General features: G+C 49.5%; 1 protein-coding gene across 1 annotated transcript in view; it reads right to left on the reverse strand.

Moving 5' to 3' along the window:
- DGLUCY (D-glutamate cyclase) overlaps nt 1–27,708 on the reverse strand; it is a 73,503-nt gene that overhangs the window by 18,610 nt on the left and 27,185 nt on the right. The window contains 12 exon segments of the mRNA XM_081830058.1: nt 834–933; nt 5,646–5,768; nt 5,771–5,905; nt 10,886–11,074; nt 11,077–11,106; nt 12,603–12,725; nt 14,055–14,136; nt 14,138–14,203; nt 16,557–16,694; nt 16,696–16,756; nt 18,504–18,657; nt 22,359–22,487. Of these exon segments, the coding sequence (XP_081686184.1) occupies nt 834–933; nt 5,646–5,768; nt 5,771–5,905; nt 10,886–11,074; nt 11,077–11,106; nt 12,603–12,725; nt 14,055–14,136; nt 14,138–14,203; nt 16,557–16,694; nt 16,696–16,756; nt 18,504–18,657; nt 22,359–22,464 (1,307 nt within the window). The 5' untranslated portion in view covers nt 22,465–22,487.

A 27,708-nucleotide genomic window follows, 5' to 3' on the forward strand; every position in this document is an offset into this window, starting at 1 on the left:
AACTTTTTCTTGGTGACTCAGGGTCCTCATTATGATCATCAAGTTCTGCTGCGAGCTGCAGAACAGCTATGCCCGCCAGGCCTATTAAAGCAGTGTTTTTAAGTTCTAACTGGACACTCATTAGTGGGTTGTGAAATAAATTTATTAGGCCAGGTCGGCATTTCCAGAAAAGTAAAACAGAACACTGTAGAATAGAATAGAATAGACTGGAATAGAAAACGTCAGACTATATTGCACATAGCAAGAGTAAATACTGTTTTCTGAATCTTCGTTTTAGTTGTGGGTGTGGGTACGCACACGTGTGTGCATACTGTTTGCAATGCAGAAGGTATTACTGCTGTCAAAAAAGTTTTAGAAACGCTGTATTAAAAATGGTAAGATCTGAAATGCATCCCTACATACAATAAAGATGTATTTTTCAAAATGTCTGATCACGACACACAGTAAAAAAAACACACGCATTTGCACAAAATTTCACGAGAGAGTACTTAGCATTACGACACAGGACGTACGATAGTATTTCTGTTTCTCATTCCCCTTGCAAACGTGCCGGTTACCCCACTGAAATGACTCACTTCTCTCTAATGGGTCATGACCCAGTTTGAGAAACTGCTAGTTTTCGGTTTTTATAATTTTCCTATCTTCTTCCTCTATCAGGAGGGCATGCCATGCCCAGAAATGCTTTGTGAAGCCCCCAGGACTCCTTGAAACCCAGCAGCCTGGCCCGTCAGAACCCCTGGGCACATGGCTCTGTTCTCCCTGGAGTCAGCAAAGTGAATAGAGCGTGGGCTTTTCCACCATCACCTGCTTACGCTGGGATGGGATGCACATACCTCGGTGACTTGGGGTCTCCATCTTTGCAGAGAAATGCCTGAGCGGCTCCCGCTGATTCACCTTGGAAAGTTAATAAGGGGATCGGTGTCTTCAGAACACCTTGAAAATAAAGGCAAAGGGTTGACACATCAGCCCTCGTGTTGCATTTTGGAAATTCATGTTGGCTTTTCAGAAGCTTCTTTGGAAAGTATCACTATCACTACCTACCTGTCGAATACTTTGTTAGGAAAGCTGAGACCTCAACACGAGAATGAGAATACTTGTTTACTTATAGTCCTTAGTAAACCCTCGGTTGGCGGAGTGTGTGACCCTGAGTGGCGTGGAATTGGGCTACTGTCACCACTATTGGGGGCTAGCAAATACGCTGCCTGTAGGTGTCCATGAGACCCCATGAATGGAGGCCTATTCTGGCTCACTGCCATCGTGAGTGCTGGGGACACGTGGCGCCCATGGTGACGGGGAGCTAGCCCTCCACTAGGCACCTGACATGCCTGCTCTCACTTAATTGTCACAACAATTCTATGTGATAAGAACCATTATTAACCCCATTTTACAGAAGAGGAAAACTGAGGCTCAGAGGTGCTATGTAAGTCAGATGAAGCCAAGGATGGAGGTCAGTGTCACAACCCCAGTTTCTACCCCAAGTTCTCATCTGCTCCCCCCCTCCTCCCCTCCCTGCATACCTTCAGGGAAGTTCTAGAACAACAGTGGAGAGGTCCCAGAGTCTGGGCGTGGAATTAGCTACTGGTATTGGAGTGTTTGCCAAAGTGATTTTGACTCTCAAAAATAGCACCTTCTCTAATTAATAATACGCATTAATGTAGAATACGTGGGAAGCACACACAAATCCCAAATTAAAATAAAAGTGACTTGGTTGTCATTAACGAATCCACCTCCTAGCAGGTGGAGGTAGAATGCTTGTGCGTTCACTGGCCCAGGATGAGATCTCCACGCAGAGCTTGAGACGGCGAACAGGGGGCCTGCGACAGGGATGGACCCAGCACTTACGGTCCCACTGGTTCTGCGGAACCCCCCGGCCCACTCTGGGGACCAGAGGGGCTGCCATAATCTCCATCATCAGCCCCTCACACACCTCACATAAACCCAGCCCAAGTAAGCACCCTGTCCATGTTAAAACCACATGGTATTATAAATGTGGCTGCTTCCCACCTCAGCTTCACCATATGGCTGTCCCAAGCCCTTTGGGAGCGGCCACCGCCCCCCTCCCTCAGTGGGTAGAGAAGCCAGAATCATTGGCAGAGACCCTAAGGGGCCCCCAGCGTGGCTCCCTCCAACATCCCTCCCCAGTCCCACCCCATGTCTAAGGGGGAAAGACAAGGAGAGGACAGTCAGTCCATCAAGGGATACTTGCCGAGCACATTCTACATGGGACAAGCCAGGAAACGGGGGTGGGGTGGGGTGGGGGGTGTGGTCACAACAAGCTGAAAGACCCAGCCCCTTTCTGTGCTGTGAAGATCAGCCTGGTGACCCAGCAAGGGGACTGACTACAACCAAACAACAGTCCTAGCTGTGTAACCTTGGACAAACCACAGAAACTCCCTTAGCTGTGGTTTCCTCCTCTGCAAAACGGGGTTAGTCATGTCTCCCTTGACCCAGGATTGCTGTGGATGCAATGATGTGATATGGGCCAAACACTGAGCTGGGGGGTCTTGCATGTAGTAGGTGCTAAGTTAAGGCTGGTGATTTCTTACTTCCTGACATTGGATCAAGGATACAGGATACTGGGCGCCTGGGTGGCTCAGTTGGTTAAGCGACTGCCTTCGGCTCAGGTCATGATCCTGGAGTCCCGGGATCGAGTCCCGCATCGGGGCTCCCTGCTCGGCGGGGAGTCTGCTTCTCCCTCTGACCCTCCCCCCTCTCATGTGCTCTCTCTCATTCTCTCTCTCTCAAATAAATAAATAAAATCTTTAAAAAAAAAAAAAGGATACAGGATACTAGTAAGAAGGGGCACCGGGGAGCCAAACAGGGCAGGGAACCTAACATACCCCCCCAGAGGGGCACACAGAGAGAAAGAGTCTCTGCAAAGGAACGTCAGCGCAAGATATGAACCCGCACCTGAGCTGCAAAGAACCAATTTATCCATTTGGTCCATTTACGCTCAAGACAAGGAAGAAATGACTAAGCTTTTTCTTCTTTAAACATGTGCAGCCTTTGGTTATAAAAAGAACTGAACTAACTTTCGTTAAAAGGCCAAATCTTTTTCCCTTTCTTCGTCCACATGTCACAAAAGTCCTGCAAAATTGAATAGAGCAGACACTACCTTCTAAACCGCCCCATGGGCGAGCCCCAGTTCCGAGCTCCCGAGCAGCTGGAGCCTCTGAGCCAGGCCAGCAGGTGAGCTGTGAGGGCAGAGCCGCCTCTGGGAAAGTGGGCAGCTAAAAATATCCAAGCCGCTTGTCAGATGGGGGAGGCTGCCAGCCTGTCGGCAGCGGCTGGGAGTGTGGCCCACCCGTCCTCCTTGTTCACAACATGGTCCTTCCGTGTCCCTCGGTCCTCTGTGCACTTCCTTCCCGGCCTCCCTGGTGGCTCCCCCTCTCCTCCTTGACCTTTCAATATGGAGCATCCCAGGGTGTAATCCTGGGACCTTCTCTCTGTCTCTTATTCCCTGGGTGATCTCGCCCTGTGTCTGGACTTAAAAGGCCATCAATATGCCAACCGGTGTCCGATTTCTCTTTCCAGCCCAGACGGCTCTCCTGAACTTGACTCGTAGATCTGTCTACTTGACGTCTCCACTTGTGTGGCTACAGACTGCTCACACTGAGGCTCAGACCTGCACTCTTTTAAGATTTTTTTTAAAACTTGTAATTGTGGTAACCTACGTAATGTGACTTTTACTTCCTTAGCCATTGCTAAGCGTGCGGGTCTCTGGCGTTGAGTACATTCACACTGTAGCTGTCACTAGGACCACCACGTCTCCAGAACTTTCTCATCTTCCCCAGCTGGAATTCTGTCCCTAATCAACACTCCCCAGCAGCCCCCCCAACCCCCCGAACCACCGTTCTTTTTTTTTTTTTTTTTTTAAGATTTATTTATTTATTTATTTGAGAGAGAGAATGAGAGACAGAGAGCACGAGAGGGAAGAGGGCAGAGGGAGAAGCAGGCTCCCTGCCGAGCAGGGAGCCCGATGCGGGACTCGATCCTGGGACTCCAGGATCATGACCTGAGCCGAAGGCAGTCGCTTAACCAACTGAGCCACCCGGGCGCCCCCACCGTTCTTCTTTCTGTCCCTACGACAGCAGTTGCTCTCAGTCCCTCGTGTAGGTGGAGTCCTACGGGATTTTGTCCCTTGTGACCGGCTTATTTCACTCAGCATGATTCCTTCCAGGTTCCCCCATCGGTCAGAATTTCCTTCCTTTTTAAGGCTGAAGGACACGTTCCATTGTCTGTCTAGACTGCATTCTGTTTATTGGTTCATCCGCGGACAGACCCTTGGCTCGTCTCTGGTGAATAACGCTGCCGCGAACGCGGATGTGCAAGTATCTGTTTGCGTCCCCGCTTTCGGTTCTTTTGGGGTGATACCCAGAAGTGGGATTGCTGGATCGTGGGCGATTTTCTACACTTTTTGAGGAACCGCCATACTGGTTTCCACAGCGGCCACACTGTCGGATGTTCCCAGGAGCAGCGTCTCCGCGGTGTGGGTCCCCGGCAGCTGCGCCCTCCCCCGTCACCCTGCCCGAACTGTGCAGCCATCCTCATCCCCTGTCTCACACCTGCGTCCAATCCACCCGGAATCATGACTCTCCCTTCAAAATACTGACAGAGCTGTCTACTTCTCGGAACCTCCACCTGCACCGTTCATCGGTTTGGGGTTCTCTGAAACCAGAGTCTGACACAAAGACTCCGGTGCAGGCGGTTTATTTGGGAGACGACCCCAGGGGGCAGGTGGGAAGGGCAGAAAGTGAGGGCAAGAAGGAGGAAAAACCAACAGGGGGGAATGGGCACTTTCAAGGTCACTGCTCCAGGCAGTGGGGTCCCAGTTCCACGGGGACCTGCCTGTCTCTGAAAGACAAGAGGCAAGGCTCCTGTGCCCTGTGCCCCCCTGGCTGAGGGGCTCCTGGAGACACCAGTCCCCTTACTTGTGGACTGAGTGGTTTTGCACAGCTTTGAAGAAACCCCGAAACACATTTTCAGGGACACAGGGACACAGGCAGCGGGAAGTAGGTCAGAGCACCAGGCTCTGCGCCGATGCCCGCACAACCCTAGTGGGAAGAGGAGAGGCGAAGAGCTGCTGCTCACAGTGCACCCCAGCCGATCCTGATGCGGACAGCGGCTCGGCCTCACGCCAGCGTCGCCTGCAGCTCTCAGGCACCTGCGTGCTCCAGGAGGCTGTGCGGCGCGGGGCATTCGCCCCGCTGGCCCGGGAGGGACCCTGCCACCTCTGGTTTCGACTATCGCACCTCCACCCCCCTCCGGGGGGTCGGGGGCTGGGGTCCGGGCTGGCCTGGGTTGCCGAGTCCCCTGCAGGTCACACAGGGAGGGGAGCAGGTGCACAGCAGGACCCTGGGCTCTGGAGCCTGGAGGACCCGGGTTCAAACTCGAGCTCACCATTCCCACCCAGGCAACTCACCCGGACCCCTCAGAGACTCAGCCTCTTCATCCATAAAATGGGGCTAATGCTGCTGATACCAGAGAGGTTTCGAACAGGAAGGAAAACGCCCCCTGTCCGGTGCATAGCCCTGAGCTGGGTGCTTGGCAGGAGCTCCACACACCCGGCCCCCCCCCGATCCCCACAGCCTCTGCCCGCAAAGGCCCGTTTGGGGGAAACGGACTATCCTCATCTCACTCCTCACCTTGCTCAACAGCTTCTTCCACAAGCCTCTCGAACAAACTCAAGGCTCTCTGGTCAACGATCATGGAGACGCCCTTCCCCAAGGCCTGCAGGAAGGCGGTCAGGGCCATGGCTCCCGGAGGGCGTCCGTCTCTTCTGGGGGCTGGTGGTTGAAGTGTGGGGGGAAGCCGGTGGTGACGAGCTCCGAGCGGATGTGCGACAGCAACAGGGAGGCTCGCAGCAGCTCATCTCTGCAGAGCAGGTGTCCGATCCCCTGCTGGCCTAAAATTATTTTCAGATTTATTTATTCGCTTGAGAGAAAGAGAGAAGGCGGGGGGGGGGTGGCAGAGGGAGAGAGAGAGAGAGAGAAACAGACTCCGCACTGAGCGGGGAGCCCGACGCGGGGCTCGATCTCACGACCCTGAGATCACGACCTGAGCTGAAACCAAGAGTCGGTGACCCAACCGACTGAGCCACCCACCCCATTTTTTTTAAGTCATAAGATTTAAAAAAAAAAGTCATAAGATAACGTCATGTGTTTCAAGTAGAAACTTATGTAAACAGCAGTTTGGTTTTTTATTTACTCTTGTTTTCTGAAGTGGATTTGAGGGGATGTGGCAGAGACTGCTGGTTGTTCCCCAGAATTCCTTCTCTGCCCCCGCCCCCACGCACGAAGGGGAGCCGGTCTGTGGCTGACCAGCAGCTCTTCCGGTTAGGGCTTCCAGTCTTCCATGAGCCTAGGTCCTCTCTGCCACATCCGGAGAACAGCCAAAGGGACCAGGAGTGGAAGTCATTTGCACCCGCTCTGGGCCTGCCACACCCCCACCCCTGCCTTCCTCCCTTCCTCCCTTCCCAGCTGTTGACAACCAGCACCTCCTGGGGGTCACAGGGGGTCATGGCAGAGCTTCTGGCTGGAGCAGGTCCTCCTTCCCGCTGAACACCTACACTCACCAGGGAAGGCCTGCTCTGGACGGTTGCGTGAGAGGCACACACTCGTACTGTATTTGAGGAAAGCATCTTGGGGTTAATTTGTTCTAGTGGTCTAGCAGACTCTAACTGATGCAGGAATGTTGAAGGAGAGGCAACAGGACTGCCCTAGTGGGGGAGTCACCAGAAGAAGGCCCTCAGACAAGGACTTGGGTGCAGGTATTTCTACGGAAAGTGAGCCCAGGAACACTAAGTCAGAAGATGGAAGAAGTGTGGAAAAAAAGGAGAAAAGCTCCTGAAGAATGAATGTGTGAGTGAGCAAATTAACTACAAAGGCAACTGGGCCTCAGTCCTGCCTGAGCTGCTCTAGGAAACTGTGGGGTCCACACCTCAGGGCTCTCCTGCCAGAGGACAGGGGGACCGGGCATTGATGCACCTGCTCCTGCCCCTTGTTGGGTGCAGGGGAGACAGGCAGGGCACCAGCATCATCGGCTCTAATGCCCTCCGGTGGCTGCCAACCTGGTCCCAGCTGGACAGCACAGCCCCCTAGGGCCTGTCATTGTGCCCCTGTCCATACTCAGGTCATCCCCAGGCATATCTGGGCCTGGTGAAGGCAGGATGTGACTCAGAACTCCTCCCCCAGCTGTGGCTAAAATGAGAGGTAGACCGACAGATGGGGCCTGAGGGTGTCAGCTTGCCCTTGAGGTGCATGGAGAACATGGAGGGACACAGGGTTGGGGTCCTGTTGTGGAGGGACAGTTCCAGACTTGGAATTCGGAAACTTACGTTCAAGCCCAAAGTAGCTGTGGGACCTTGGCCTCGTCCCTGGATTGCTCTGGGCCTCCGTTTTCCTACGTGGAGCATGGGGAGGGGGTCCAGGTGGAGGGAGGCTGCAGGAAAGGGCCCTGCACATGCCTGCAGTGGGGGTGGAGACTGGAACATTTGTCTGGAGGGTGATTTGTACTCAGATTTGTACGTGCCCCTTGTACCAGCTATTCACGTCCAGGAATTTATCCTGATAAAGGGATCGTGGGGATGTACACACAAGTAGTCAGAGGGTGTTGACTGCAGCCTTGTTTATGGTGTCAAATGATGGATGTTAATAAAAATGGTGGAATGTCTATAAAATGGAATTCTATGCGAACATTAAAAAAGATGTTGTAGAAGACTAATGACATGGAAGGATGTTCACAATATATTTAAAAAGGGAATATATACATATACATAAAGAATATATATTCTTTTTTCAGTCTTACAGGCTTAAGACTGAAGAAAAGGACTTTAAGGGCAAATATTGAACTGTTTGTGAATAACGGTTAATTGTGATGGGATTCTGGTTATTTTCACTGCCTCTTTACGTTCATATATTTTCTGATGTTTCTACAACGAACGTGGATTGCTGTTGGTGAAAGGGGAGAAGAACAATATTTTTAAAGAAAAAAACCGGAAAGTAACCTATTTCATAGGATGTGATCAACATCAAAAGAGAGAGGAGGGCAGAGAGAGCTTTTTTAAATTTAGAGCAGCCGATGAGCTCATCATTTATGATGGTTTTTGCATGAGAGCAAACATCGTCACTACAAACTTTGCCTTCCTTCTTATTCTCCAGGCACCTCAAATGCAAGCCAACGTCCTCTCAAAAATGACTGAGTGGCTCTATTATTAAGCCCAGTGAGCAATGCTCAGTATAGTGCCATTAATCTTATATCTGCTTATTTCATATAGCAGGAATCAAAAGCATCTGTTGTTCTTGAGGATGAACGATGTTCCTTCATAGACAGTATTGGCCCATCCGGACACTCATAAATCTGCCTTTCCCCTATTCCTCATGCTTCAAACCTAGACACAGTCTGCACAAGCACCAAAGGGGGGTTTTGTGGATGCCCTCCCGGCTCATTTTTATTAAGCTGGGGTGCGCCAAGTCTGCCATAAATTTACTTGCCACTTACTTTTTTATCTGAGCTAATGGCAGAGTTAATAATTCATCTTCCCTCACGACCCCTGTGCTGAATGGAAGGGCTGTTAGCCTGCATAAGAGTGTTTGTGAGGGAGAAAGTATTGCAGAAATTAAAAAGAAATATCCACCCAGGAGATCAGCGTATGTAAGAGGCTCTAGGTACACACAGCCACAAGCTTCCATCTCTATACGTGTATGTGTCTGTCCTAAAAGGGGCATCAGGGGTAGGCATTGATCCCAGATTTACTGTGAGTTAATGTGCAAAAGAAACCAGACTCTCTGCTGAAAGAATGAATGAATGAACAACACAACAGACAGACAAAACATCAAAAAGCTAGGCCTTGTAGTTTTGAAGGAAGTTTTGCTATGCCCACCTTTGGTCCCAAGCCCAGGGGAGAGAGCAGACATTTTTAAGGCCGTTCTGCCCTGTTTGATTCTTGGCCACGGTATTAGTTCACGCAAAATGGCACCCAGCTTGGTGGCTCTATGACTGTGCCCGGGTGCTGTTCTCTGTCCCAGTGTCACTGTTCTCTGTCTGGGTGCTGGGACTTCAGCCAGGAGGCTCGACCTCTCCAAGCTGACCTCACCCCTCTGCTTTCCACAGGGACCCCAGCACCATCTATTCAGATATCTGGCAAACAGGGGTCTGATGGGCCAACAGGGAGACCAGGTACACCTCCTCCAGACCTTCAAAGTACAAAGAGCACCCAGGTCAAGAATCACAGCCCATGATAAGGTATGAGCCAGCAGAGGCCAGAGCACTCTTTTAACTGGCCGGATGGGACTGTGATATACCATGTAAACTCAGATTCCAATTTATCCAACCCTTATTGATCGTGGGCCTTGGAGTCAGTGGGTGCGGATTCAACGTCTGCCCCCACCATGTGCCAGCTATGTGGACTTGGGCAAGTTTCTTAACCCTATATGCCTCAGTCTCCTCATCTGTTAAAGGCAGTTAGTAATAGCTGCCCCATAGGGTCAGTGGAAGAATCTAAGATGAAATGTGCTCAAGCTTTGAGCGCATGCCTGGTCCAAGGTAAAACTCAGTAGATGATAGCTGTCATTCTTATTACCCATCACACCCCGCAAAAAGGAGGTCTAGTTGTTATTTCTCCTGTTATACTGATGAGAAACTGAGGCAGAGAGCCCCAGGGAAGGCTGAACCTTCATTCTCTCTGGAACCTTTGCCAGCAAATGGATTGAATTTCTGTGCACACCTGCGCCCTCTGCTGGCCACCTTGGATTAGACATGGGGCTCTTCAGTGACCATGCCCGGGGATGAGAAAAACCCCTCAACTAGCTGGCAGCCAACCTCCTCCTAATTGGAACCAGAAGACCCCTAGTGGATCCCATGTCTAGAAGCCAGCGGGTCACAAGCCACAGAAGGACTGTCCTTTTTCTGAGACGCAATATACAATATACGTGTTGGTTGCAAACTCTTATGAGGCTATCACCTGCAGGGTCCTGTCCCACCAGCATCCTCAGAGGAGTGGGGATCCAGCCCCTGCCCCTACCTCTGTTGCCCAGCACAAAAACATCTATTCTACACCCAAGCCCAGGGCGATGGCGCAAAAGGAGGAGATTAGGGACACAGGGATGACTTTGTTTAAATGGTGGCGGTTGGTGACCTAGGAACCATACTACTCCCTTTTTTCTCACCATCCCAGTCCCAATTTAGTCGTGATGGCAATGTGTCCAGCTAATAAGCTCACCTTCCAAACTCCCTCTTATGTTTAGTGTTGAAAATTCGGGGAAAAAAACAAATAAAAAACCAAAAATTATTCACATTCGAACTACCCAGAGATCATCAACATCAGGATTTTGGTGTATTTACTTCTTTTAGGGATTCATACGTACTATAGGCATTAAAAAAAAAAAATTCGCACTGTGGGAATGCACAGTAGAGGCAAAGAGAGAATTTAGGCAGCTGACCCTTGTAAATGGAGATGGAGGTTGAGGGGAAAGAGGACTCAAGCAAATATCTTAATGATTCCCAGGTAACTTTTTAAAGAGTTTGGATTCTAAATAACTTGAAGCCTCGTTATAACATTGTTTTTGAGGTTTATGCTTCAGAATGACCCCTATAGGTGAAAACTTGCCCCTCATTGGATGAAGTCTCAATTTCCATAAGTTAATGAAAAATGTTATAGTCTAGTAGCCTGACATTAAGGCTATGCCTACTTTCTGGATAAAATAGCAATCTCTGCTCTTTGATAGTGTTAGCTAAATAAAGAGGAATACATTCTTCTCTCTCTCTCTCTCTTTTTTTAAAATCCATCCTGTAGATGCATGTAGTTTGCATGCTGCCTTTTTCACTGACCATTACGCCAGTGATGAATTGCTCCAGGTCATTAAGGTGAGCACGCTTTGTTTCTTACCTGGGTCTATGGCAATTATAGTCTCTAGCTCTCTAATCTTCTGAACAGCTGAAGCCGATGCCATGCTGTAGTGCAAAGGATCTTGGGAAATGCGATGGACCTCTGGTGGAAGGTTCAGGCCTGCAATTCCCTCAGGGGTAAGACAACGGGCTGGAGCCTTTGTATCCTTCAGGTTGGTCATGACTGTCAACCCGGCGCACTGGTGAAAGCCAGTGGGGTCTCTAAAACACACAACGGGAGGGACTGAGTGCACTCACTTCATCAAATTCAGTCCGTTCTCATCTAGCCCACGGTTGGTGGGCAAGATGGTGCCGGGCCTCGGCTCCGCCAACAGCGCTCCTTACATGGCTTGTTGCACCAAATCAGAAAAAATTAGCTGATGGCTAAATCAAGCCCCACTTAAACAGGTGCCTCCAGTGTTTAGGAAAGTGAAGATGAGATGCGTGTGGGAACAGAAGGGAGGGGCAGCCCAGCTACAGATAGGAATTGCCATCAACTGAACCCCATGGGTATCAGAAAGTACTTACTGAACTCTTATAGATACACAAAGCCACCTTCCTGGACTTGGCTAATAAATAAATAGATAAATAAAATCTTAAAAAAATAAATGAATAGAATTCCATGAATCTTGGCATTTATGCCTCATCGCTATATTAGAAATAATCTTCCCCTATCGTGAGGCCGTTCTGATAGCTAAATTTATATGAATGCTTTCAAAAAAGTTAAGGTAACATTAAATTCTGTGATTTGTAGTTCCAGTGTGCCTGACCTGGCTAGAATTTTCTGGTGTCTGCGAAATGGGCTGCCATAGTTATTCTTAAGGTTTCTAGCACATCCCTACCTTACTGTGAGCTGGTTAGGGCGCCCTCGTGTGTCTCTTCATTGTAATATCACCCTATGTCTTTGAAAAAAATAAACTGACCGTATTGCTTTAAATGCAGAGGTCCCCCCCCTTATCAAGATATGTTCCAAGGCCCCCCAGTGCACATGAAACCCTGCATAGCACTGGACCCTATATAGACTATGTTTTTTCCTATCCGTACATCCCTATGATGTTTAATCTATACATTAGGCACAGTAAGAGATTAACAGCAATAACTAATAATAAAATAGAGCAATTAGAAAATATACTGATAAAAGGGTTGTGAATGTGGTCCTCCCTTTCTAAAAATACCTCACTGTGTTGTCCTCACCCTTCTTCTTGTGACAATGTGAGATGAAAAATGCCCACGTGATGAGAGGAAGTGAGGGGAGAGGGCCTGTGACGTAGCATGAGGCCACGATTCGTCAGAAGGAGGATCATCTGCTTCTGGACTGCTGTTGACTGCGGGCAATAGACCTCAGAAAGCAGAACTGCGGGGAAAGGGGGACCACTGTACCCTGCAAATACCATGTGAAATGGAGTGTTTAGTGGTGCTGTTCGCCTTCACTCTTGTTTTCAAAGCCCTGCCAACCTTCAAAATGTCTCAGAAAGTCAAGCTAAATATTGGTCTTTCTATTAGAATGGCCTGGGAGCCTTCTGCAGATGGAAATATATTTAATCAAAACGTACAAGCTGCTGGTGAGACCCAGCCCTGGGAGATCTGTATGTTTTATATTTTGTTTTGTAACTCGGTTTCTTAAGTCACTGCCCTGCAAGCCCATGCTTCCAAGAACTAGATACCCACCCTTTTCCAACCTGGGTCATAGTCATAGCCCCCTCTAAGCCCGGACGTACTGCAGCTGCTGACAGCTTTGAGACTGGTCATCTGAGAAGTCCAGAACACTGGGACGTCCCCTGGTTGACACACCACAGGATCTCCATAGTCAGGTTTGGAAAGATCTTCGATTCCCAACCATTCTGCAAATGGAAAAAGAAAATGAATTCCTGCAGGTCCTGTCTTGGTAGGTCCCATCCAGGTTGAACACGTCGAATAGTTTGTTTCTTTCTCCCAGAAAAAAACTAGTCATAGGATTGCTCTCAATGGTACTGGAGAAAAGGATTTGGGACTTTAAAAACCCAGGACACTGGCTAGCTTCTAGTCCATTCTGAGTAGTACAGTTGCAGAACACGGCATCTCAGGCACCTGCTGTGATTGCTGGAGGAGCCCCAGGTGCACTCAGCCTAACACCTGGTGCAGATTGCTAACCCAAACCAGCATTTGTGAGCCAGCGTTTATCTTGGTGCAGGCTGAGTCACATAACACAGACCTAAACTCTGTTGCTTGACTACCAACAGCGTCCCTACCCCTGGCCCGGCATCAGAAGGCTCACGAGGACAGCAAAGATGGATGTGTTGGGCCCAACCCAGCTCCACTAATGAGAAGACAATTCAACGACTCAGCAAAGCACGTTGCTTTGGGTGGTCCTGAGATCTTTCTATGAGGGAGGTGGTCAGTGCTGACTGCATTGTTAGAGAACGCAGGCTTTGTCTGATTCTGCTTGTTACACAGCTGAGCGAGTTCAGGTACACTGAGCTTCAACTCCCACCCGACACCCAATCCCAAGCTTTCGTCGGGCTCTCTGAGAACCACAAAGAGGCCTAGACAGCTGCCAAGCTTGGATCTGCTCACTCACTCTCAGACTGAGTTAATACACCGGGGATCAGTTCAAGTTAACATTTGGAACAAAGCCCTCCCCTGTCCGAATAGGCTACTGCACAACAGCCTAGATTAGAGGTTGCTCTGAGCTCAAGTTCCAGGACAAATAGCTCTGCTGCTGCCCTCTACCACCTGCTCCTTCCACCCCAGGTTCACCTGAAGGTCACAGGAGATAATGGGTCAGGCTGGCTATTCGGCCAAGGGCAGCACTTTTAAACCTGAGGGGCCTCTATAAACCAAGCCCGAATGTTGCTGCGGGAGTCCGAGCCTTGTCCAGGACCCCTGGGGAACCCTGGGGAAGATGAGGACAAGCCAGGGGAGTTCAGGAACACTGAAGTTCAAGGGTGGCTGTCAGAATCATGAATGAGGGGCGCCTGGGTGGCTCAGTCATTAAGTGTCTGCCTTTGGCTTAGGTCATGATCCCAGGGTCCTGGGATCGAGCCCCGCATCGGGCTCTCCGCTCTGCAGGAAGCCTGCTTCTCCCTCTCCCACTCCCCCTGCTTGTGTTCCCTCTCTCACCGTGTCTCTCTCTGTCAAATAAATTTTTAAAAAATCTTTAAAAAAAATCATGAATGAGAGTGGATGCTCACCTGGGTCACCGATATGAATGGGTTGTCCCTTATTTCCCATGGAGCAACTGGCCTGCACCAGCCTTTCCAGCTTGTCCTTGGGGGATGGGCCTCATTGTGACCACCAGGGGGCAGCAAAAGCCAGCCATGGCGACACAAGACACTGTTGTCTGAAAAGATGTTGAAAAACACAATTGACCCAGATGGAAACCCTGAGCACCAACAGTTCAGGGCAGCTGAATGAAGGAGGGGGTCCAAGTAGCTATTATAAAAATACAGCTTCTACTTTTATGTGACATAGAAATGAGAAAGTCTGCTGGTAATGACTGGTTTAAAACAGAGAACCTTCACTTGGTATGTGCTGTGGACCTTCTGGTAGTCTGGTGCAGCTACAGACCCCCACTCCAGGTTTCTAATTGCAAAAGAGGAAATGCATAGGTTTACAAAGGACACCAATTATATTGCAAATGCAGTTATCAGATTATGAAAAAATGTGGTACAGTGATATGTATGCTTCATTAACAGCTTAAGGAACAAGAGGACAGATGGATCATTATAAATATGAAGTAGTGACCAACATATAGGATATTTCTGAGATATCAGGAAGAACTGCCATGGGACAGGAAAATATCTGGGAGTCCTTTGGGCAGCCGTAAAGTCACAGGGTCTGCTGATACAACAGCAGTTTGTTGTCTGCGTTTGGAATGGAAGGAAATGCTCAGTTTCAGTTTGAAGCTATGACAATCAAAATGTTAATTTTTTTTCATCCAATTCCACGGGCCTCTGAATTTTCTCCACGGACTTCAAGGGGCCTGTGTACCACAGGTGAAGACCTTGGGGAGAGGCGGAGCCACCCAAGGGCAAAGGATCTCGCAGGAGGCACTGAGGTCTGCTTGGCCCCCTGAGTCCACACAGGGGGTGTGGGTCTGTGTCCAGACCCCACCGAGCCCTGCCTCGCTCCTCCTGCCTTGGGATGACCTGCGTGACTTTCTCTGGTGGTGGTGTTTTCTCCCCTGAATGGTTTCTGGTCGCTGCAGTGGGGCTTACATGGCCAGGATGGTGATCGGCGGGGGCAGTCTTGGCTACTGCCGAAGGGCTTGCTGTTGGCACTGAGGGGGAAAATACGCCACCCCCAAATACACCACTTTGGCATACTGATTATTTTGAATTAAAGTTCCTTGGGAGACCGCCAGTGCAAGAAAAACATTCTGACATCCCTTCCCCCGCCCCTCCACCGTGAAAAGCAGGAAATAAATCTCCTGCATGGAGGTACCCTCCCTGTATCAGGAGGGCAGAAGGCGTCCTTATCACCCGCGATGGGAAATCCAAGGCCGAGAGGGCTCTCTCAACAAACCTTGCGACTTCCTCACTAATCTACTACCCCAAGCCCGAACTTCTCTGTCTTATCAGTCCTTCACAAATTCATTGTTTGTCTGAGAGGCACAAAAGCCTCCTGCTTTGGTCACTTCTTGGAGCCTCACACCTTTGGGGCTCCTGTAGGTACGACGCTAAATCTGTTTTTCTCCCGCTAATCCTTCTTACGTCTATTTAAGTAGGAGGCCCGCCGAAGGACGTTGAAGGGAAGAAGGGACAGGTTTCCCTCCCCTACGGCATGCTGGTGGTGTCGGTTGGCGTGTGAATCACAGCACTTGGGAAGGGACACAGGCCGGGGACTTTCACAGGGGACAGGCAGGGCTCCCCTCAGGGCCAACACTGAATACAGGAGGGCTGGCTGGTCTTTTTGGATAGAGCCCCGGGCCAGACGGGACCACGCTGAACCAAAGCTGGTGGCTAGGTGCGGTGTCATGGGAAAAGGACGGCTCTGCCGAGCACCGACTAGGAGCAGTGACGAGCACTCTGTGCCAAGCATCCCTTCCTCGTCACACCCCCACCGGTGACACTTTACAGATGGGAGCCGGGGGTCCCGGGTTCCAGGCTGGCTTTGGGATGTGGCCAAGTCCTCTTCCCTCTCCAGGCTTTAAGTTCCTCATCTAAATGAAGGGTTGTACGTGATGTACCTGCTGCAAATGGCCATGTGTTTGGGGGGCCAGACCCTGCCCGGGACCCCCATCCCACCCCAGTAGCTATACTTCTGTCCCCTCCCTCCCCTGCCCTGCGAAAACCGCTCAGGCACATACTTCACACATAAAAATTGCTTCTCGGGGCGACTGGGTGGCTCAGTTGGTTAAGCATCCAACTCTTGGTTTCAGCTTCGGTCATGATCCTGTGGTCATGGGATCAAGCCCCGCATCGGGCTCTGCACTCAGCATGGAATCGGCTTCAGATTCTCTTTCTTCTCCTTCACACTCACTCACTCTCTCGCTCAAATAAATAAATAAATAAATAAATAAATAAAATCTTAAAAAAAAAATTGCTTCTCATCGGAAGCAGCTCAGGCTGCACACCTAGAAGTGGCTGAGCTGGGGCCACGTCGGTCTCCTTTCTCCCATGTCAGTGTTCTCCCCACCACGAGAAAACACAGGGTGACCCACCTTTTCAAGTCATTGTCGATTGTGTCCTTACCTTGTAGGCCCCCATGAGACCGTGGCGGGCCGAGTCTCCTCTGGGGAGCCCCACCTTCTCCAGAGCTGCTTCCGGGGAGAAGCCGCAGTCCACAAAGAAGGCCACCATGTCCTCCAGGGGCTCCGTGTAGTCCTCCAGGCGAGGTCAGGCTGCCCATGCAGGCGCCGAACTCGTACTTCTGGAACTGGGGACAGCCCGTCCTGGGGACACAAGGGAAAGCTCACAGGCCCCAGGCCCAAGATGGGCCCTGACCATGCATTGTTTGAAAGGGTAGGGGAGAGCGAAGAGGATGTCTGGAGCTGAAGTTTCAGGCACCTTGCTGGCATCCTTCAAATCATGCCAGATTGGAAACCAATAAATCAGCGTGCATATAATGTACTCCCTGCTCCCACCCCATTACATTTTCTATAACCTCAGCCCAAGACCAGCCAAACCAGCAAGAAAAACAAAACAAAAACAAAAACTCTGCCATTGAGGCAGGGCTGGCAGACCAAAGGGACAGAAGACACACGTCTCAAGAAGTTTCTAGCGCTATAGCAGTGGGTGAGGCCTTTCTCTTTCCTGAAAGAAACTTCCGTAGAGTTGAAAGATTCTGGTTATAAGCCTATTCTTCATTCATTCCAAAATCATTTTGCTCAGCCATTCCTTCATGCCAGGCACAAGCCAGGTGATGGGACCATAGTGATAGAGGGGACACCGGCCCGGCCCTGAAGCAGCATGCAATCCTACACTGGCAACACAAAATACTTGCAACACAGAGCAGTTAGTGTTAACAGTCCAGGTAGAGGAGTGACCCAGAGAAGGGAGAGATCCATTCTCTCCCACAAAGGGGGCGGTGCTGGAGCTGGGTCCTGAAGGATGAATAGGAGCTCACCAGCCGCACAAGGAGGAAAGCACATCCTAGGCAGAGGGAACGGTATGTGAACAGCATGGAGGCATCAAACATGTGACCCACTGGGCGATGATCTCTTCTAGGAGTCCCCAAGATGGCAGCATGGGGTGTTAGGGAAAACATAAGGACCTGACCTCAGGTCTAGATGGGGTTTCTGAGGGACCCTCCCACCCCGGAGTCCACAAAAAGATAAAAGCAGAATGTTATTGAGAAGCTTTCTCTTTGGGGAGAGGACTGGGGATGGCTGGAGGGTCAGGAGTGGGGGAGGACACTCAGCCGGGGCCAGGTCACTACAGGTTTGTTTGTTTTTTTTTAAGATTTTATTTTATTTGTTTGAGAGAGATTGAGAGCACACACATGTGTATGAGCAGGGAGAGGGGGAGAGGGAGAAAAACAGACTCCCTGCTGAATGCAGAGCCCAACACGGGGCTCGATCTCACGACCCTGAGATCATCACCTGAGCTGAAATCAAGAGTCAGATGCACAGTCAACGGAGCCGCCCAGGCGCCCCGCACAGGTCTTGCTATCAGGCTAAGGTGCAAGGCACGGGAAGGCACTGAAGATTGAAATAGGGAGAGTTGCTCTGGGGGGCGAGTGGGCGACAGAGAAGATGCAAGCCTGAGCTGGGGCAGTGGGAGCGATGTGGGCTCCCTGCAGTGCTTCTGTGGAAACAGTCAGTGGGGCCATGATGCAATATGTTCTATCCCTAAGTCTGGGAGGACACACTGCACAATGTCAATAGCGCTATCTCTGGGCATGGTTCATACGAGTGTTTTTATTTTCTTTCTTGTGCTGTGCGGATGGGGTTCTGGCCTGGGTGATGAAGTGGGTGGCGGACAGCGCCAGCAACATTTCTGTAGCCAGGAAGGAACTTTCTGGGTGATCCCCAAGATTTTTCCCAGGGCAGGGGCACGGGACAGGAGCAGGGGTAGGGATGGGAATGGAGGGGAGGACAGCTCGTTCCTGAGCGAGTCATGAGCGAGGCTCTGTGCTGGGCACGGAGGGTCCCTGTGGCTGGACACAGAGGTCCCTGTTGACGCTCCCAAGCATTTTACCTGGGGTCCAGGACAGCGTTCGGGACAGGCGAGGGCCACGTGCCTGGCTTGCGGAGGCCCAGCAGGGGCAGAGGGCCACTGTTGGCCTGGCAGAACTTTTCAAAGGCTGGAGCCAGGGACTGGTGCAGGACCACCACGCTGGCCGGTCGGAGCCCTGGCTTTGGCGACAGAAGAGACACATGCTTGGTCAGTTGCTTCTTGGTAGAACCTTTTCATTGAACTCTTTCTTGCAGCTCAGCACCGAAAAATGCCCGTAAGTGTACAGCTTGGTGAATTTTCAGGAATCGAACACACCCAGGTCACCAGCACTTAGGTCAAGAAACAGAACATTATGAACGTCCCAGAATCCCTCTGGGCCCCTTACGGTCATCACCCCAGCCCCTACGGCAGACACTACCCGGACTTCTACAGATTACTTTTGCCTGTGCTTCATCTGATGGAATCATACACCGTGAGCCTTTAGCGTCTGGTTTCTGTCACTCAGCTGTACGTTTAGGAGATCCATCCATACTGCCATGATTGACAGCAGCTGGTTCATCCTCGTTGCTGGGTGATATACTCATTACCGCAACATACTTACCCAGCCCTGTTGCAGACAGACATTTGAGTGGCTTCCAGTTTGGGGTTATTACCAATGGTGCTACCATGAGCATATTAATACATGGAATTCGGGGTCCGCATGTGTGCATTTCTGTTTGGCATAGACCTAGGGTCTTGCGGACAGGCTTGCTGCAGCGATGAAGGAGGACCCCCCACTTGCATGCCACAACCTCCCCTGGGGTAAACAAACCTGTGTTTGAATCCTGTGCGACCTTCAGCCTTGGTACTCCCATGGATGAGATGGCAGTCACGACACCCACCTCAAAGAGAACCCTGTGAGTTCATTCCTGTGTGTCAATTACCCAACACACAGGCGTACAGGAAGCAGGGGTTGGAGTTACATTCATTCAACGGAATCTTGTGTAGACATTTAAAATTATGGTACAGAAGGAATCTTTCATGATACGAAAAGATGTTTGTAACACAGGGTTGAAGAAACAATACCAGATAACGAAACAGTGTGTTTGGCATATTCTCCTTTTCATAAAATTGATGAGAGAAAGAGCTAGAAGGAAATACATCTACACGTTAATCCTGGTTATCTCCGGTGACAAGACTGGGTGATTTTTTATGTTCTCTTTTGTGCTTTTCTCAATATTCTCAAATATATGTAATAAATAGGTAGCATTCTGTAACTGGAGAAAAAACAAACAAGAAAAGTTATGGTTTTTTCTTTTAAAAAAAGGATTATTTCCTTTAAAGAGACCATCCCAAAGAAGAACATAATTATGCTGTTTTGGAGAAATAAGCTTGCTGACAATTCTAAATGCTCAATTTGCTGTATCAACATGTGGACATCTCTTTTCCACCATGATACTGTCCGCTAATACTTCCAGGGTACTTATTACGTGCCAGGCTGTCTGTGGGAAGTAGTTTATAGATGGAATCACTTGTATTTTATACACGAGGAAAACAAGGCTCGAAGGGATGAGGTGACATCGTGCAGCTGGTACGAGGCACGGCCAGGATTTAAGCCTGAGACGGGGGGACCCCCGAGTCTCTCTCAGGTCACCACGGGGCTGCAGGCACCGGGCCTCCCTAGGGTGGGTCCACCACCCCCTCTGGCACCTTCTTCCTTGGGGATGGTAGAATGAAGCAGCTGTGACCATCCGCAGGGAAAGTTCTAGAACCGGCTTCTGCTCTAATGGCCTGGAACTGACCTCAAACCCTCAGTGCCTGCTAACGCTACAGATTTTCAAAACGAGGGCAGACTGGACACTTCCAGCCCCTGAAAGCCCAAGGAAGCTGACTGCACATCTCAAGCAAGCCCAACGTGTCTCCAGAAATAATCTGGAGTGAGGTGGAAGGGAATTCAGCCAGCCTAGAAGCCTAGCTTTCCTTAGCCGCTCCTTCCTCACCTCCAAAGCCTGTTGGGAGAGCAAAGTGGATTTTTAACATCACAAATCAGACAAGTTATTATGTGCACAAAGCTTCTTTGTTTCCCTTTTAATTAAATGCACTTTCAGAGGGCACCGTGTTTTGGGTTTGTTCCTCTCCACTGCTGATCGGAGAGAGTCCCCTGGTTGTCCCCATTAGCAACAGGACACCAAGAGAGGGCTCTGTGGCTGGTGGCTTTTTGGAAGGAGTGGTGGACACATGAGGGGAGGGTCTGAAGTGATTGCTGCATCCCCTGGGTCTCTCGAGCTCTATCTAAGGTCATGATGGCTTTTTTCTTTGTGAAGAGAAATGAAGTGAGTCTTCTGAGGCCTTTTACCTCAACACAATGTTTCCCCCCCTTTTTTTTAAAAATATATTTAATGATGAGAGAGAAAGAGAGAGAGAGAAAAGCCCCTTTAACATTCCTAATCTGATGTAAACCCCTGGGGAAGGACTATGGAAGACATAGTCCCAAACTGGGGTGTCCAGCCATCCTGAAGAATGAGCGTCTTTCCTTGTGGTGCTTTCCATGACAGCAGCCAACTTGGATTGACCATCTTACCCACACGAGCTCAAGTACTCCTCCCGACAGCTCCTTAGGGAGGATTGTATTGTTACGTCCAGTTTCCAGGTGAGCTTAGAGAGGTCACACAGCTCACCCACAGCTATGGCCAGTAAGGGGCCAAGCAGGGACTCGCACCCAGGCTCTCCGATGCACTCAGCTCTCTTGGCTCCTCAAGTTCTAGCGAGCAGTAAGGTTCAGCTGGTGTTTGCTTGTATGTTGTGTGTACGAAGGGTTGTGGGAAACCACTACCTTGGTGGCTTTCAATAAAGCACATTCCCCCGTATTCACAGCCCTGAGTGGCCCCTTCCCTGTTGACTCTGTCCTTGGCTGCATGCCTTGCTTTGACAATGGGACATTAAGAAGTATGACACAGCAGGGGTTTGATATGTGTTAACTAATTACAGCTTGTCCTCCTGGAATCCTGAGCTACCTTGTAAAGAAGTTTGGCTACCACTGCTGGGGAGGCTTCATGGCAAGAAAGAAGCATTAGGCCAGCTCCGGGCTGTTCCAGATCCTCCCAGTGGACACTCCAGACACAGGAGGAAGGAGCCATCATAGATGGTCCAGCCCCAGCAGACAGGACACCACATGAAGCAGAAGAACCACCCCGCTAAGCACAGCCTCATTGCAGAATATGGTTTAAGCTGCTAAGCTTGGGGGTGCTTTGTTATGCAACAATAGATAATTCTACTGGCCCAGAAATAGCAACAGAGCCAGACGTGTCAATCAACAATGAGAACTGTCCTGATGTAGCACTTTAAAGCACTCTGCTTGCTCTCCATCTGGCGATTCCCGTTACCAGAAAAGTCTTCCTTGTCATGAAATTTTGCTGGGACTCAGGTCAGTGACAACCTGGATGTCTATTTTCCCTCACAGGACCTTTCAGAGCCTTGCGTGTCACTCGTCACTCTGGGAAGAGACTGGGGAGATGGTGCAGAGGAGACCAAAACAGGGATACTTGGTCTAAATCAAAGCCAGCTTAAAATGCAGTGTAATCTGGGGGCACCTTTCCCCAGAGGGAAAACCCACGGCATCATCTGAGGCCATTGGCGGTTCTCCCTGTGGAGGTGGGGTGACCGAGCAGAACTGTTGGTGCTGAGCTGTCCGATAAGGTTTTCACACCTGAGTCTTCTGGCCCAAGGGCCAGACCTCCTTCTGCGAAATTAAGTAGCGACCAGAAGTAATATCCTCCTGCCTTTACTTCCTGTTTCCCAAGCCGAAGCTAGAAATCTCAGGAATTCCTGGGCCCAACACAGCTGGTATTTCTAGGGATTTTTTCTTTCTTTTTTTTTTAAGCATCTGGCACCACTTACCCCCAGCCATGCCGGACACATTCCTGATGTTTGGTTTCTTTTGTAGAATCAGGGTCCTAATGGCAGGGGGAAGGTAGGACTTCAGGTGGAGTGTGAAGGTTATCATGCCGTCCTTGAAGGGGCCAGAGTCTGGGTGAAGGAAAGAATGGGGACAAAATGAGAAGCACAGCTTTCCCGAAGGTGGCAGATTTGGCGTCAAGTACCTACCACCCCCTCTGGCCCTTCCTGGTCGTGCCCCGAGTGGGCATTGTTTGGAGCAAATTCTCCCCCCACCCCTGCCCACATTCCCAGTCCCTTCATATCTCAGTTGCTTTCTTTCTTCTTCTTTTTTAAAAAGATTTTATTTATTCATTTTGAGAGAGAGAGAGAGGAGGGGCAGAGGGAGAGGGAGAGACTCTCAAGCAGGACCCTTCCCACTCCCCGCCGCCTCACCGGGCAAGCGCACAGTCAATGCAGGGCTCCATCTCACGACCCTGAGATCATGACCTGTGCCAAAACCTAGAGCCAGATGAACCACCCAGGCACCCCCTCATGTCTCAGTTTCTAATGAGAAATTCCCAAAACTTCAAGACCTTTGCTCAAGCCCCTCCCCTGGCCTGGAACGTCCTCCATCCCTCCTTCCTGAAGACGGTCCCATTCCTCAAAACTGGTTGGAAGCTTCCCCGTCTAGGCAGCAACCCCTAGGCCCACCCTGGCTGCTGCTGGGCCTCGGTGTCCCCAGGGTGTTCTTTGAGCCACTGACTTCGGCCTGATGTTTTCTTTGACTCTGAACCCCCCCCTTTCTCTTTCCCGGGGACACTCCAAGTACCTGGAGAGCAGGGCCACCTCCTGGGCCTCTCCCAGGGCTTACACAGCGGAAGCACACAGCACACCAACAACACTTATGCTCCAAAGAACAGACAACAGCATGCCACGTGTATTCACAAATGAAACAAAAGGCCAGACTTTCTGTCTACGTGTGACTCCTGTTATTTAGATTTGGGTGCCCAGAAGAAATGGATTTTATGTTTTCTGCTTTATAATCCCTGCCGCACCCCCCTACGACTCTAGGTACAGGGCCTTACAGAGATTTTTGGTGAATGAATAAAATCCTGTAGATTTTTAAATATAGAGATGATGTCAAAGCTTCAGGAAATTGCGCTCAGAAAGGAATCCTGTGTGTTGGCTTCCTGTGAAAATTAATAAAAGGAAACCTTTAGTTTATTTCAGTTTATAGTTTAAAATGGAGTTGGGAGGCCAGCAGGGGGCGCTCTCGCACCCTGCCCCTGGGCCTACCCAGCAGAAGACCTACACCTTGCAAGTCCCATACTACTTCAGCTACTATCTTACTGCCCTAACAGGAGGAAGAAAGGTTTCCTCTCCCACAACACCCCAGTCAATGACAGTCACCGCTCAGCCAGCGAGGAACCACTACACATCGAACCCCCAGTTTACTCCAATGGACTTTTTTGTTTCTCTAACAGCCCTCCCAACCTCCCCCTTTTCTCTGGAAGGGAGCTCCCTCTCTTTTGTTCCCCAGAGTTGCCTCTGGACTTGCCTGTGGTTTGGTCCCAGCTTGCTTGTCCTGAATTGCAATTCTCTGCTATCTCCAAATAAACCCATTTTTGCTGGTAAAATAGCTGGCAGTTTTATTTTTAAGGTTAACACGCTCTAGAAAGAAGTTTTGATGCGTCAGCAGAATCTAGGGCGAGGTAGATGAAGAAAGGAAAAAAATGACAGAGAAGAAAAGTGTAGCATAGCGAATATGGTCAATAATATCGCAATCCTTTTGTGTGGTCAACAGGTGGTGACTATCATTATCATGGAGAACACTGAGTAATGCATATTGAATCAGTATTTGTACACCTGAAACTAATATAACATTTTATGTCACCTATACTTCAATTACAAAAAAAAATCTAGGGCCAGACAGTCACATTGTGTCAGCCTCCAAGGCACAGCCCAGGTCTTCTTCATCCCAATATACCACACGCCTAGCACCGTGCCTGGCACAAAAGTGGGAGTTCAGTGTTTGTTGAATGACTAGCTGACTGCAGAATGGATGAAAGCAGGAATCTAGGACAGTGTCCACAGTGAAGGTTCTGGACAAGCAAGGTTTTCCACAACCCTTTCTGTTTTTTTCTTAAAGATTTATTTATTTATTTGAGAGAGAGAGAGAGTGAGTGAGAGAGAGAGAGAGAAAACACAAGCCAGGGGTAGGGGCAGAGGGAGAGGGAGAAGCAGACTCCCCGCTGAGCAGGGGGCCCGATGCGTGGCTCGATCCCGATCCCGGGACTCCAGCATCATGACCTGAGCTAAAGGCAGATGCTTAACAGACTGAGCCACCCCGGCGCCCCTCCACAACCCTTTCTATCTAGAGAAGAACCCAATGAGATTCCAAACCACCAATGTATGTTTTCAACTCCAAGTTTATAGATAGAAAACCGGACAAACCCTACAGCCATTTTAATGGAGAATTTGAGATTGTATGAAAACTCTAACAAACAAAAGGTAAGAAATAATTGCCCTGGAAGGGGTAGAAATGTATTTTAAACCAACGATGAGTGCTTTAATAGCCACAGAACAAAGTGCTTCAGGGACACGGAGGAGAGAACAGTTGGTCCCACAGGGCTGAGGGGGTTGTGTGCCTGGAGGATCAGGGGAGGTAGGATTCCATTCCCCAGTTGAAGATACTGAGGATTAAAGCAGCTGCTTTGGCAGGTCAAGCCTGAGCTTGCCTGCTGGCCTGAGAGGGCCCTCCTGGACGTGGCGGGCCTGACTTCTCGGCCAAGCATCCAAGGCACCAGCTGAAGTCCTGATGTCTGTGGTTCCCCAGGGCCACAGAAGAAGGCTTAGCCCCTCAGCCAGACACTCAACAAAGGTCAAAGAGAGAGCCATTCCACAACCGTGTGGGGATGGTGGCCAGACCCCTCTGACAATGGCCTTCACTTCATATCTGTAGGAGAGAATGGATTTTACCCCAAACCTACCAAATGAGAGACCCCAGGGGTGCCTGTTAACCCTTGCCCCTCATTATTATTACTCAGTAAGACAGCAGGTGGGAGTGGGGTGCTGTTTTGCCAATAAATTGTAGCCCAAGCACAAAAAACCTGAGGGTGACTGCCTTTCCTTTCTTTTATTTATTTATTGCTTTAATATAAATTTAAGTGGATCTAGGTCATTCCTGTAATAATGTTGCTTTCCCGGCCTGGAGATAAACGAGTGTAGTTTGAAATTCTGCCCTGTGAAATGCGCACTGGGAGTTTGCCAGGCACGTGAACATCACCCACTGTGCATGTCAGGAGGGAAAGAAGGCTGAGAACCCCTACCTTACAGACATCCCCTTGAAGCAGGGGTCAAACAGAGCATGAAGGGCAGGCTCACCGGCTCCTGCCAAAGAAGTGCCTTCAGTACACCACCCGGAGAATGCCCAATCACGTAACAAATGATAGCAGTTACCACCCCACCGTATATGAGACCCACTGTGTGCTAGGCACTGTGCCAGGCCCTTTTCCCTCATTGGTTTACGACCATTGGTTCCTCACCACTGCTCCACGAAGAAGACATTGTTAACCCCATTATGGACAAGGAATGGGTCTTGGGGAGATCAAAGAAGCTCCCTAAAATCCCATAACTAGTAAATGGTAGAGCTCAACCCCAAGAACAAAGTCTAAGTTCATGCTTATTTGACTGATATCTACCTTTCTATGTCTATGTATATATGTATCCATCCATCCATCCATCCATCCATCCATCCATCCATCCATCCCACCATCCATCTTCTGGTGTTAATAGGAATCACATCCTGGAGCACTTGGATGGCACAGTCAGTTAAGTGTCTGACTCTTTGTTTTGGCTCAGGTTGTGATCTCAGGATCGTGAGATCAAGCCCCATGTCAGGCTCCATGCTCAGCGCAGTCTGCTTCAGATTCTCTCTCCCTCTCCCTCTGCCCCTCCTGCTCATGCTCTCTCTCTCTAAAATAATAAATAAGTAAATCTAAAAAAAAAAAAAAAAAAAGAATCACAACCTCAGTAGGAATAGCAGGGACCTTCCCCTTTTCCTGCACAAGGTGATTCCAGAGCCAGAGTCTCTTGAGTCCATATGTTTCTCTGGGAACTGAACCCAAAGGTAGAGCATGGGTTCAAACCATGTAGACCAAACAAACTGAAGTTTCTCAGGCTTTCCACCAGGGCCTCCAGTGAACTCACTGCTGAGTGGCCCTGAGGGGTCCAGGTGCCTCAATGCCCAGTGAGGTCTTACTCTAAGTAAGGGATCTAATCAATAAGCACTGGATGGATCCTAAGAAGCTACCTTTCCACTGCGAATTCTCTTTTCTCTTTAGAGAGTAACAAACTTCAAGCCCACAAATATCATTCCCTAGCCTCGAATATACCAGAAAGGGGCCCACAGCCCACCAATTCCTTAGAGGCATCTGACACAGCCCAAAGCTCAGTGTAAAAATATCTCAGCTATGCCTGTCACAGATGACTGAAATTCCACCATTAGAAAGTCATTTCTCTGCTTTACCCAAGTAATCCAGTTGTAGGAAGGCATGCTCCAGATGTGCTCAAATAGTGGGGCCGAATGATGGGAGCACATAGCAGTCCTATTTGTAATAGGAACAATTCAGAAACAACCTAATAGAGGTTGATCAACTACAAGGAGGACTGGTTAAATAGAAGAGTATCTAAACTATGGCACATCCATACCATACAATGAGATACTATGTAAACATTAAAAAGAATGAGGCTACTCTAAACACCTCATATGAAACAATTTCCCAAAGACATAAAATGAACAATGGAAAATGAGTAAAATGAATAATGTAAGGTAAAGGTATTCTCTGTTGAATAACACACCCATGATGCATTCAAATCCATGTAGACTGTCTCTGGAAGGTTGGAGAAGAGCTGTGCCTGCAGAGAGGGAAAGTAGGTGGATGGGGCCCTCAGCAGGAGTGTGGCTACCACACTGTATTTTATGCAAATGGCACCATGGGGTGGCCCTGAGGGAAGAGGGATTTTCTGTATTTATCCTTTCTGCACCTTTGAGTGGGACAACGGGGAAGTATTACATAATTTAAAAATGGGATTTAATGTAAACATATATAAGGAAGTTAGAATCAGATCCTTTTTAAGTAATCTCTATACCCAACGTGGGGCTTGAGCTCACAACCTTGAGACCCACGGTCGCGGGCTCTACCAACTGACCTGCCTGGGCACCCCAGGATTAGGTCCTTTTTAAAGAAATAAAACATTATGATAAAATAAGTCATTCCTGAGGGGCTAGGGGGCTCAGTTGGTTAAGCGTCTCTCTTTTTTAAAAAAATGTATTTGTGTATTTATGTATTTATTTATTTGAGAGAAAGAG

Source organism: Leptonychotes weddellii, chromosome 9, assembly GCF_054177405.1.
Source record: "Leptonychotes weddellii isolate Sample4059 chromosome 9, ASM5417740v2, whole genome shotgun sequence".
NCBI lineage: Eukaryota > Metazoa > Chordata > Mammalia > Carnivora > Phocidae > Leptonychotes > Leptonychotes weddellii.